At 37.1% G+C, this 13,425-nt stretch overlaps 1 protein-coding gene across 7 annotated transcripts; it reads left to right on the top strand.

Moving 5' to 3' along the window:
• The first annotated feature begins 315 nt into the window (after positions 1–315).
• ZNF770 (zinc finger protein 770) lies at positions 316–10,250 on the top strand. 7 transcript variants are annotated; one of them, XM_025038926.1, is made up of 3 exons: positions 393–481; positions 3,452–3,649; positions 5,922–10,250. In XM_025038926.1, the coding sequence occupies exon 3, from the start codon at positions 5,981–5,983 to the stop codon at positions 8,093–8,095; it is 2,115 nt and encodes a 704-aa protein (XP_024894694.1). In that variant the 5' UTR covers positions 393–481; positions 3,452–3,649; positions 5,922–5,980; the 3' UTR covers positions 8,096–10,250. The 7 variants fall into 7 exon arrangements, 6 of the variants coding, with proteins under 6 accessions (XP_006920578.1, XP_024894694.1, XP_015451612.1 ...); XM_006920515.3 differs by lacking the exon at positions 393–481 and adding an exon at positions 2,899–2,958; XR_001517689.2 differs by lacking the exons at positions 3,452–3,649; positions 5,922–10,250 and adding an exon at positions 2,822–2,876 and having other exon boundaries at positions 316–481.
• Positions 10,251–13,425: the final 3,175 nt, after the last annotated feature.

A 13,425-nucleotide genomic window follows, 5' to 3' on the forward strand; every position in this document is an offset into this window, starting at 1 on the left:
CTGCTGGCATGGAAGGCCTAATACGTAGCGTTCTGTTTATCACCCGCCTGCTGAGTTCGAGAGGTCAAGCCAAGTGGGCTTTGAAGTAGGGTCGCCAGTTTCCAGTCAGGCCTTGAGCCAAATGTTCAGGATTACAGGGTTTCCCTAGTCAAGATTTAGGGGCGAGATGGAAAACGCAGACTTCTTCACACCTCTATTCTCTTCCCCCCGCAACTGAGGTGAGGGGTGAGAGTCGCTAGGGTTGTGGACGCACCTCCCTCTGGAGACCCTTTCCCCCAGGGAACTCGCAGGTTACATCGAGGTGACAGCGGCCCTAGGGTGGGGGGAGCCTGTTTCCAGCCGGACCGCGTCCCTGAGCGCTCCCGAACGCCGCGCCTGCGCGCTCAGCCCGTCGCCGCGCCGGCCCTGCGGACGTGCGCTTGCTGTCTTCTCTGCGCCTCGGCCCTGAGATGCGCCGCTGCCGGGTCGGTGCCAGCTCCAGGTGCGTAAGGAGGACTTCAGGAACCCGGTGTGAGGTGGAGCGAGCCCCGGAAAGGGTCGGGCCTGCCTCGATCTCTCCAAGGTGCTCGGGGACCTAAAACGGGGGCGCCACGACCAGAGCTCCTTTTCTTTTCCCACTTCCCCGCCGTCTTGGCTGCGTCTCACGGGGAGTGGGAATCTCTGAGAGGAAGGCGCAGAAGAGGATGCTTTTCTTTTACTGTGACGGTTCGTGTCACAGAAGGCATTCTCTCCTTGGCTGCGGCCAAAGCAGTGTTCACCCTTGCTCGTCCTTTCCTGGCGTGAGATTCTGCAGCCTCTGGACTCGGCTCTACCTTTAGTGCTTATTGGTTGTGGCGATTAGGTCAAGGGCCAGATATCAGGCCCTCTGTCCAGTGCAGTCCCCCTGGGAGGGGAAGGTGATGACGATTCAAGGCCAAGAGTGGACCAGGGATGTGAGGGTAGAAGAAACTAGAAAGAGAGAAACACCGTGATAAATGTCGCCAGAGATTATTCCCCAACGGAAAGTTGTCTTAAGTTTCTCTCGGATCTTTCGGTGATTTTTTTTTTTTCATTTATTTTTGTGATGTCCTTACTTCTTTTTAATGGTGTTTGTTAAGAAAACCAACAGGCTTTCAGCCTTGAAGCAACTTCGTAGCTTTTTGAGATCAGCCTTTACAGTTTTCTAATGGTGTATATCTTCCTGTTGTTAGGATAATTTTTCCTATTGAACCATTGAGCTTTACAATTTTTTTTTTTCAGTTTAACATAGGAAAAATTTTATAGTTTGGGTTTTTTTTAAAAAATACTATTGACAAAAAAAAAAAAAATCAGTTGAGACCACAGAGAATCAGTTGAAGTGGGATTTGAAGCTTTATCAAATTAAAGTGCCCCCTGTATAAGTACATGGGGGACTGCACTTGGAGTGTTGGGAATCCCTGAGCTGTCACTTATAAATAGGGAATGAGATCAGTGCTTGCCACCAGTAGTGTTAACAGTATAGGGCTCCCAGTAAGTCTTTTCCTATTTGACATGGAGGCCAGTGGCAATAGTGTCCAGTCTTAGTCCTAGTGATAGATAATTAGCCTTTGACTCTTTTTTTTTTTAATTAAGTTTATTGGGGTAACATTGGTTAATACAATTATATAATTTTCAGGTGTATATTATAATTTGACATCTATATATTCTACTGTGTGATTACCACTCAAAGTCCAGTTTCCTTCAGCTACCATATGCCCTTTACCCACTTCACCCTAACCCTACCCTATATTTGACCCCCTTTACCGGGTCTACCCCTCCTCTTCTCCCCCACCCCCTACCCTCTGGTAACTACTAGTCTATTGTCCATGTCCCTGAGTCTCTGTTTGTCCTATTCATTTGTTGCTTTTAGGTTTATATCCCACATATAAGTGATATGTGATTTTCTACTTTTTCGATCTGGCTTATTTTGCTTAGCATATCTCAAGGTCCATCTATGTTGTCACAAGTGGCAGTATTTCATCTCTTCTTATGGCTAAGTAATATTCCATTGTACATATGTACCACAGCTTCTTTAGCCAATCATCTATCGTAAGATACTTCGGTTGCTTCCATGTCCTGGCCACTGAGTAATGCTGCTATGAACATCGGCGTGCAAATATCTTTTTGGATATGGGTTTTCAAGTCTTTGGGGTAAATACCCAGTAGTGAGATTGCTGGATCATATGGTAGATCAATTCTTAGTTTTTTGAGGAACCTCCATACTGTTTTCCATAGCAGCTGTACCAATTTGCAATCCCACCAGCAGTGTATGAGGGTTCGTTTTTCTCCACATCCTCTCCAACATTTGTTATTACTTGTCCTGTTGATTACAGCTATTCTAACAGGTGTGAGATAGTATTCATTTGCATTTCCCTAATAGCTAGCGATGTTGAGCATCTTTTCATATGTTTGTAGGTCATTTGTCCTCTAGGGAGAAGAGTCTGTTCAGGTCCTCTTCCCATTTTTTGATTGAATCATTTGGTTTTTTGTTGGTATTGAGTCATATGAGTTCTTTGTGTATTTTGAATATTAGGCCCTTATCGGAGGCGTTGCTTATAAATATATTTTCCCATTGAGATTGTTGTCTCTTTACCTTGTTGACGATTTCTTTTGCTGAGCAGAAGCTTTTTAGTTTGCTTTTACTTCCTTGCCTTTGAGGTCAAATTCATAAAATCCTCTTTAAGTCCAAGGTCCTTGAGTTTCGTTCCTATGTTTTCTTCTATGCATTTTATTGTTTCAGGTCTTATATTCAGGTCCTTAATCCATTTTGAGTTAATTTTGATGTGTGATGATAGACAACAGTCTAATTTCATTTTTTTTGCAGGTGGCCTTCCAGTTTTCCCAGCACCATTTATTGAAGAGGCTTTCCTTTCTCCACTGTATGTTTTTGGCTTTTTTGTCAAAAATTATTTGCCCATATAAATATGGGTTTACTTCTGGACTCTCAATTCTGTTCCACAGGTCAGTGTCCTTTGACTCTTTTTGGCACAGAAGCTATAGATAGTCAATTCTTGTTATAGTCAGAGATGGTTGTCTGTGTGTGGTTCTAGTGTGGGATTTTTTCCCCCCAAGAGTGTTTCGTAGAAACTGTTGAAGGGAAGGAGAAATATACAATAGGAATTGAGGAGTCCAGCTCCAAGCCAAAATCTTTTGTGTGATCTTTCAGGCTTGACCATAGACATTTGCAAGGCTTTGCCTGGCTGGCCTGGTAGGGGATGGGGACAGCTGCACTCCCTAACTAGACTTGTGCATGACCAGTGCACTGCAGTTTTCTGGAAGGAGTTGCATTTAGAGACTCTCCCTTTTCCTCCTGCTAGCCATGTTCACACTATTCCACATTCCTGGCTCAGGTACCTCCAAGGACCTTGGCTGAGGCACTTCCCAGGTGCCTCCACCAGAATCTTATTGGAAGGAGACAGCCTTGACTGATGTACTTTTCTCCATTTTGACTCAGGACCTTTCCACTTGGAACCCTTTCTTCCTCTCTGCCCTGGCCAACAGGCCTGTAAAGAGGTAGAAGCCTTTTGTTGAGGCTTCCTTTGCAGTAAGACGATTGTGTGCGCTGCATCTACCTGATCCTCACCTAATGTCATTTAATGGACCACTGGGGAGCCAGTAGTGCTTCTTTTAGCCTCTTTCCTGCACTGTCGCAGTAAGTGAACAAAGACTTGATTGTATTTTTTCAGTTTGGCTCATTGTCTTAATTGACCTCCTTGACAGTTAGTTGCTTGACAGAAGTTAAATAAATTGCTAGTTCTTGGCAGTTCACTGGATTCATGACATAATTTTAATCCTCATAACTATTGCTATGTTAGCATATTTAGGTATTCAGAGGTTGTTCACCCATAGTTTCTTCTCAGTGTAATGAGAATGTGTATTAATAGCACCAACATCTGATTATTACTAACATGGATATCTGGGTTATATGGTGTATTTTATAAATTAATATAGTGACTTGCAGTCAGATTATTTTATTTTGCATTGATGTCTGTGGCATATTTCATTTGGCTTCTAATTAGATTTTTTAATAAATATTTTGGAATTATTTGGGCCATTTGAACAAAACCAGACACTGTTGTTTTTCTTGGTAATCCTGCCTCATCCTGTGGACCTTGATCATACCTAATAGATTATTTAGCCACTTTGAATAAAGTGATTGATTTGTTGTGGGTCCTTCTGTCTAGTGTTGTGTGAAGAAGTATGTCAGGAACAGCGTTCACAAACTTTTATCTCTTTCTTCAGAAGTTTCACAAAATAGTATTTATCCTTACTATATGTTATGTAGTCTGATATTTTCTGTTCTATTTAATTAAACAAAAATGCTGATAATAACCCACTAAGTTGATTTCACAATCCATTAATGGGTAGTGACAAGCAGTTTGAAAAACACTATGATACACTTGAAACTTATTTAATTTTATTAATCAATGTCATCCAAAAATTTTTAATTAAAGAAACACTGTGATAAAGCAACTAGTAGAAGATATTTGCTCAATAAATGAATTTTTTTTTTTTTCTGTTTTTTATTCAGATTGCTGAAGAGAATCACACAGTGAGTGTGTTTGTGATTTAGTGTTAAGGTATGTCCCAGGAGGGGACATTAAATAGCAAATAGCATATATGTTGGTCATTGGCCAAATAAGCTGGCAAAGAAAACCCTGGGTTTCTGGTAGACCTATCAAGTCTCTGATCTCAACTAGAAAGTACAACATTAGAATGAGAGAGCTAAAACAGTGTTTTATTTTTATTTTTTAATCTCTGTCTCCCTTATTTAAGGAAAATGCAGTACTAAAGAAGGATGAGAAGAAAATTGCCTTCTCTGATAAAAGAAGGGAAGATAGAGTGAAGATGGTTGTAGAAGTGCCTTTTTTATGTGTTGTAAGAGGCATATTAGGGGAAACAGTTTTATCTTTATATTAACTTGGAAACCAAAATGATCTTTTTATTATATTGCCCGAAAAGTGAACCACACTCAACTTTCAATTATTTAGCCATTGAATGGTATATAAGTGGCCAATTTGTGGATTTCATTGCCTCTGTACTTGTCTTTTAGGAATTGCACAACAAAGTGAAAAGGTGAAATAAAAATAACTGTAAATTTAGTATGTTTGTATCTTAGAAACCCTAGAAATGATATTAAGTAGATAAGGATAAAGTTTCAAAATTTTTTTTAGTGTTGAGCTAAATAATAGCTTACTCATCTCTCTTCAGTTTTCTAACACATTCAGTTGCATAAAGAGGGATTTTTCCCATTTTAGAGATGAGGAATCTGTTTTTCTTTCTTCCTGCCACCAAGAACATGCAGTGGTAAATCCAGGACTAGAATCCAGGTTTTCTGAGACATTTTCTCCAAGTTGTCCATGTTGTCTTTTTTGGTCCAAAGAAGTAATTGAGAGTAAATAGTGTTAATGATGTGGCTAAAAAATCTAACTTTAATTAATGAAACATTCCATTTTTAAATCATGTTCATAATATGCTGTAACTGAAGGCAAATACATCTTAATTTTAGTATTATATTTTAATTCTTACACCGGTTTACCTTTCTAGCCTAAACTTTAAAAAATGGTAAAGCAACTAAATATCGACAAATTTACTTAGAAGTGAACTAGGAGAATTAGAATTAAAAGGTCTATTTAATGTTAAGAAATTCAACTCAGTCCCATTTTAACGTATCATCTCAATTAGAATGTAGCTTAAAATTATATAGATTTTTGGATATTTCTTTTAAAGATTTATCATTTAAATGTGTACATTTAGTTTTATGGTCCTAAAATATCATCTAAAATGGTTATTGATTTACTTTTAAACGTAGGAAAAGTCCAGATCCTCCTCTTAATGTCTTTAGCCAAAGGACAATGTAACTTATTTCTTTACATACGAATAGATAATTTTTAAATTAATACATTTTTATTTTTAACTTTTAGACATCTATGGAGTTTGAGAATGCTGTGGACCTCATCAGAGTATATCACTGACAAATAAGATGGCTGAAAACAATTTAAAAATGCTGAAGATTCAACAGTGTGTAGTAGCCAACAAACTACCTAGAAATAGGCCATATATTTGCAATATTTGCTTCAAGCACTTTGAAACACCATCAAAATTATCTAGACATTATCTCATTCATACAGGTCAGAAGCCATTTGAATGTGATGTGTGTCATAAAACCTTTAGGCAACTAGTCCACCTAGAAAGACATCAACTGACTCATAATCTGCCTTTTAAATGTAGTATTTGTCAACGCCACTTTAAAAATCTGAAGACGTTTGTGAAGCACCAACACCTTCACAATGAAACCTACCAGAATGATGTTAAACAGGTCAGAAGATTGTTAGAGGCCAAGCAAGAAAAGCCAGTGTGTGGAAAGTATCATAATTTTACCACAGAGGAGAAATGGGCATTACACCCCTGTAAGTCTGATCCTACATACAGCCCTACAAAGAAAAGAAAGAATATTCACGCATGTACAATCTGTGGCAAGATGTTTCCATCACAATCAAAACTTGATAGGCATACACTCATTCATACTGGTCAGAGGCCTTTTAAATGTGTCCTGTGTAGTAAATCTTTCCGACAGTCAACTCACTTAAAAATCCACCAACTCACACATTCAGAAGAAAGACCTTTTCAATGTTGTTTTTGTCAAAAAGGATTTAAAATTCAAAGCAAACTTCTGAAGCATAAACAAATCCATACCAGGAATAAGACTTTTCAGACTCTTTCATTAAAGGCGAAGAGTCCAGAATCATGTCCCCTGCCTAATAAATTAAATGCAAAGCAGGATGGTTTTGAAAATGGTAATGTAGGTGAATCTGAGGAGAATAATCAACTTGGTGTCCACTCTATTTATATCGTTCCTTTTCAGTGTCCAGAGTGTGAAGAGTGTTTTGAATCAGAGCAGATTTTCAATGGACACAAGTGTTTTCCTGCCAGAGGTGGCAAAATTCCAAGCAGTTTCAAAAGAAGCTACAACTATAAAACTGCTGTTAAAAATATCTTGGCCAAGCTTAAACGTGCTGGGGGTAAGAAATTAGATAATTTTCGATCTGAGAAAAAAGTACTTAAAAACAGTTTTTTGAAAAATTGCGATCTTACTTCTGGTGAGCAGAACCCTGAACAAACCCAGAGAACATTCATGAGTTCTCATGGCAAACATGGAACATATAAAACAGTTGGCAATAAAAAGAAGAAAACAATGACTTTGCCATTTACTTGGCAAAAGCACTTTCAGAACCAAAATATGGGAAAAAACTTGAAAGGTATCCTTGCAACAGAAAACATGTTAACTATGGATAATTCAGTGAGTAATAAAGATGTATCTATCTATGGTTCATCAGGTGAGGAATTCTTTGATAACTGTGAAATGCTTCAGTGTGGTTTTTCAGTTCCAAGTAAAAACATACATACTGGACATAAGATGTGTCCTTGTGACAAATGTGAGAAAGTATTTCCGTCTATATCTAAACTACAAAGACACTATTTAATTCATACTGGACAGAGGCCTTTTGGCTGTAATGTTTGTGGGAAATCTTTTAGACAGTCAGCTCACTTAAAAAGACATAAATTAACTCATATTGAAAAGATTCCTTATAGAAGATCTCTTTGCCAAGTAGAATTTGAAAATTTGAACAAACTTTTCATTCAACCAGGTGATAATATTAACCATAATGCTTCCCAACAATGTCAGACTCTTGGTTTTCAAAAATATGAGGTCTCAGAGTCAGATCAAATATCAGAAGTAAAAGTTAAGGAAGAATCAGAGGATTGCATTCTCGGTACCCACTGTAGGAACAAGCAACCTTATCTCTTGAACACACTTCTGGAATCAGAGCAGAGCCATCGTAGTCATTGTTGTAGTTATTCGGGGCGTACTGAGAGGAATGATGGCCTTCTTTATCAATGCAGTGTTTGTTCTAAAAGTTTTAGATCTCCATCTAAACTGGAAAGACACTATCTAATTCATGCAGGGCAGAAGCCATTTGAATGCTCAGTATGTGGCAAAACATTCAGACAGGCCCCTCACTGGAAGAGACATCAACTCACTCACTTCAAGGAACAACCACAAGAAGAAATGGTTGTCTTCAATTCTGTTATGTAACTGACAGAACTACTAACACATTTGTGGTCTCCCTGGTGGTCTTGTTATTAAAGCCTGTATCATTTAAAATGTATTTTTATCAAAACGCCTGCATTATGTTGAATGATTTTTATAGGCAGTTGCTTGTTCTGCAGAGTAAAGTGAGATACACAGAAAATGTTTTAGGAACAGCCAAATTAATTTTGAGAAGAACATGATTTGATACCATAAAGTAAGTATGTATTTTAATATATACTTTGGCTATGTTGGAAGTGTTATAAATCCATGATGCGGTACAAATGGTTCAACTTCATTTTTTAAAGCTTTATTCCTTGAGACATGCCATCTTCTTTTAGATATACTCAAAAACTGAAAAGTAAAAAATTAGATTTTGGCTGCAGCAAATAGCACCATGATATTTTATTTATTTTACATTTCATATGAAAGCACAATTTTGTTCACCTATGGCTCAAATTCCATTGTGAAATTTTTTCTTGTAAGTTTAAAAAATAAAGGCAATAATAGTGAAAATGGATGAGAAATTCATAACATTATTTTCATTGATCTTTTCCAAGCTATTCTTAGGATTCTGTGATAGCTTCACTTTTCAACAGGTGATTAGAATCAGTTTTGGGTTTTTTTGCCCAGCCTGCAGTTGTCTTTCCCAAGAGAATTTAAAAGTAAGAGAGAGGCTAGGATGCATCTTCATACATTTACCATGTTTACTTATCAGGAATATAGTCCAAGTGCCATAATCTTTTTGATGATGTATGCAGTGTTATCTTTTCAGAGGAATAAATGCAATTTATCTATTTGCTTATTAATAATGAACATCAGTAGTTATAGACTTAAGACTCACCTATAGATGTGCATCTCCACAAGATTTTTACATTTTAGTAAATCTTTTAATGCCTCTTTGAGTGGTCCTGTGACAACTAAATCTATTCTGTTAAGTTTGATCAAAACACAATTACCAGGTCTAGTTCTAGTTTTTATTCCTCTATGTTTTTTGCAAGGTTCTAATGCTAAAGAATGTTATTTCTGATTCTTGTGAATTGTTATTTTAATTAGTAAGGTAATAATTATTCCTGTGTAGGAATAAGATGCTTATAGAATTGAGGGCGTCATCTAAACAATACTGTCATGATTTGGGAAATATTTAATTTTAAACTATAAAAGACATAATCACAAATTGTCCATATTTGCCATTTTTAATAAAATCTTTAACATTTCCTAGAAATAAAAGAAAATAATTATTATCTTTTTAAGGTGAAAAGAACAGGTGGATATTTATCCCATGTCGGTACTTGTCACCTGTGTAGTAACAAGCCCTCTATTGAGAATGGAAATGAACAATTCTAAGTTTTGCAACGTACTTTAAGAACTGTCTGTGTGTGGGAAGGGGAGGAGAGGTTGGTCTGCTGCTGCTTTTACAAGTGAATTTTGAGAAATTTGGGCTTAATTTACGGAGATGAAACAAAAGTACAGATAAAATGCCCAATGATGTACAGATGTGCAGGAGAATCATATTTCAAAGAATAAGTTCTCTTAGGTTTCCTTGAGATATGTTTCTCCAGTGCAAGCAAGGTGATGGTTTACAGAATTTGCTTTAGACAAAACTTTAAGAACATCTATTACATTCAAGCAAGTAACAACTAGTTCATATTTTCCAAGAATAATGGTTTAAGGGTTTTTTCCTTTAATGTGTTTGAAATTGTGTGTTTTGGGATTTTCTTAAGCTACTAATATAATTTTATTTGAAGTTGATGTCTCATATACTCTTTTCCCAACCCAAACAGGGAGAGTCCTTAAAAGTGTTGTGCTTATATGATTATTAGACTTTATTTGCCTAAGTGATACTACTATACTTTTTTTGGTACATGCCTTTTTAAGCTGTTTCATATTGAAAGTTGGAATATTGTAAAAATTTTGTCAAAGATGTACTGTAGTGCTATTTGAAGTACCTGTAACAAAATACTTATTTACCTTTACTATCTCTGCAAGCTTCTTGTGGAAACTTTATAGGAATGAAAATAAACTATACATCCATGATAAGATTACATATTAGTTGTTAAATGATGATTTGCTGCATGCCAGAACTGTCAGTGTTGTTGAATCAATTACTTTGGTTTTCTGAAAAAATAAAGTTTATAAATGTCTTTAAAGAGAATTAGAATAATTTTTTGTTTGTGTTTGTGTGATTCCAGTCTATAGCATGATTAGTTACTGAAGTAGTTTGATTGGCTGAGTTAGTTGAATTGTTTCTTGTTTTGTTCTACAATTTTTGGACAAAATATGAGTGTGTTGAAGAAAAGTAGATGGTGGTTAAGATTCTTGAAAACTTCAAATTTCAGAATATTTTTAAAATAAAGTTTCAAGTTTACACAGTTTGGACTTTTTTTAAGGGAAAAAATCACATAATACGAGATCAAGGTACCAACTGCCACACATTTTCCTGTGCCCACTACAGTCCACCTTCCACACTGAACGTTGTAGCATGGATGTTTAATCGTTTACTTTTTTGTTCATGTTACATTTCTTTGATAGCTTCTGATCACCTACAAAAGAATATGTTAACACCTTTGCATGTCACATGATCTACTTTCTTGTCCATTTATCTTCTTTGGCCTTCTCCAGACTTGTACTAAAGAAATACAGAATTAGTTCCTCTAATGCATAGTATTCTTGTTATTCTTACCTCCATCTTGTCTACTTAGTATTAATTTAAATTAGATACAGACTCACACTGTTCAAAGAAGAAATCTAGTTCTAAAATTCATTTTTCTTCCATGATTATGAGAAAACTAAAGTGTTCAAAACTGACCTGTGGAAAACAGATTTCAACTTACATGTGTAAAATAACCAGTTAGAATACAGACATTTTTAGGACATAGCAACAGTCTTGAAAGTACTGGGTGTCTTACAAGAATCTTGTTAGAAGTGACATTTGCAAGGACTTTTATGATACAGAATAGCTACTTTTTAGAAGCTGCAGGGAAAGGGAACACTTAATTCCTATCTTGTTGAAATTTCTCCTATTGTCAGAAGGGCTTAGAATTTCTGAGCTAACTGCTGGAATTCTATTAGCACTGAGAAAAAAAATAAAACTTGAAAGAAAAGTGGTACAATAGTATTAAATGGGATATGGAATGTGTAATATTTTTGCATCTACATTAGCAAACTTCATTGTTTGAAGTTTGAGCTTAAATACTGCTTCTTCTGAAAGCCTTTCTGATTTTACCTATACTCTATCCCACTGCTTTTTGTTCATAACTATTCTCAACATCGATTAGTGGTTTTCAAACTTTAGTGCGCATTGGAATCTAGAAGCTTGTTAACATTGCTGAGCTGCATCCTCAGATGTAGTGTCTGGGTTGGGCCCAAGACTGCATTTATACAGGTTAGCTGTTGCCGCTGTACTGAGACTACACTTTGAAAACCACTGAGCTAAACTACATGGTCTGGAAAGTAAGGGAATGACTCTGTGTTCTGTAAATACAGTCTCTGTATATAGTGTTTGTGCATCCTGACATCCCTAAATATATACAAAATGCATGAAGGAAGAAACAAATGGAGATATTATTACAAACTCAACTTTTTCCTTAAATCTATACTGTCACTTAGAGCCTTTCACTTACTATTGGAATGAGTTTGCCTTCTATGGTTGAGATTAAAGCCAATCCAGCATGTACTCTAAATTTCCCTTCTCTTCACCCCAAAATGTCTCTTTTATCTTTTCTCCTTACTTTTCTCACCATATATCTTAATCCTGTTCTTCCACTTTCTGAAGCTAACTTTTCCTTGCTCTCTTTCCCCTCCTGGGAACTTCAACAATAGTCCCTTCTTTTTACAGGACTTTTAGTTTTTCCCTCTCTATTGGTTCCTTTCTTTCTGCCTAGACAAGAATTTCATGTGTTCCCTATTCTGTTATTGTTTTGGCTGTAACTGATGATCAACTGACTCAAACTACTCTAGCAATAAGGACCTCTGTTGGCTTACATGACTTGAAGTCCATCAACTAAAATAAGCTCTAGGGTTGTTAAATCACATAGTTGAATCGACTCTGGTTCCTGTCATCGGCTCTGCCTTTTACAATGACAAGGGTATTTCCCTTGTGTTTTTTGGATGTTTTGCTTGCAATCGGGACCACATGCTTCCTTCACAAGGGTAATGAGGGACAAGGAGTGAGAGAGATCCAGAAACTCTCACAAGAACAAAGGACAACTTTCCCAGCAGCCTACAAGCAAAACTTACCTCTCTGACCTGCCAGAATTGCTTCATAGGCCCATTCCTGAACCAACCACTAACACAGGAGATAGAATTACCTTGAGCTGGAGCTGGAGCTGAGGCTCAGCTTCCTTCCTTTAGGTGCATGGTTGCCTGATGATGATATGGATACTGGTCAAATTCAAAATTGTGTTTGGAAAGAAAGGAGGATTTGATAGGCAATAATTTCCACTGCACTTAGCTTAAAAAAGCAACTTTATTTTATCTGTTATTTATCTAGTTGCTGTTATATTTTGTTCTTTGCCTTTTATGGTCAAAGTTGTTGAAAAGTCACTTTATACTTTCTTGCTCCATTGCCTCTTCAATCACTAACTTTTTAGCCCTAGTCTTTTCCTCATCACCTCTTAGGAGCTGCTCTATTAGTGATCATCGTAGTGGCCATTGCTAGTTGCAACCACACCTCTCCTTCACTGTGTCTCAGCCAGCTAGTCTGGGCAGGACTGACCTTAACTGCAGATTCAGCAATGGGTCTTGATGAGTCTAAGTCTATCAGAATATTCATATCTCCCTTTCCATCATGACCATTCAGTGATGAGTAACTGAAGTCTAAGTCAGTCAACGCACAGCATTACCTTGGCCAGAGTAATTGGCTCAGGAGTGAACCTGCCCCCTAGTTGGTCTGATCAGAGTGAAACCTTATAGTTATTTCAATGATTGAGGGAGGAGAAGTGAGTGTAGGAAAGCTTTCTCCAATTTGGTACCATGACAGATCCTAGTCCGGTGATGAAATCACAACAGGGTGGGTTGGGAGGGGCAAGAAAAGCAGAGCCAAAAGAAGCATTGAGCGAAGCCTGATCAAACTTCCTGAAGCCTAACTTATCTCTAGACTTGTTTGTTTGTATCTATAGATTTCCTTTATTTTAAATCCGATTTGAATTAAAATTTCTTTTTCTTACAACAAAGAAGCCCCACTTAATAATGGTCACAAAATGGTTTCCTAATTGCCAAACCCTGGACTTTTCAAAGTTCTTGTCCTCTTAGCTTTCTTTGAAGCATGTGACACTATTGACAATCTTGGCTTTTAAAACTCTTCTTTCTTAATTACCTGCCTCCTTTGCTTTCTC

Source organism: Pteropus alecto, unplaced genomic scaffold (assembly GCF_000325575.1).
Source record: "Pteropus alecto unplaced genomic scaffold, ASM32557v1 scaffold86, whole genome shotgun sequence".
Lineage (NCBI taxonomy): Eukaryota > Metazoa > Chordata > Mammalia > Chiroptera > Pteropodidae > Pteropus > Pteropus alecto.

Coding starts and splice junctions, on each gene's coding strand:
- ZNF770 (XM_006920516.3), top strand. CDS start 5,981: ATGGCTGAAAACAATTTAAAAATGCTGAAGATTCAACAGTGTGTAGTA.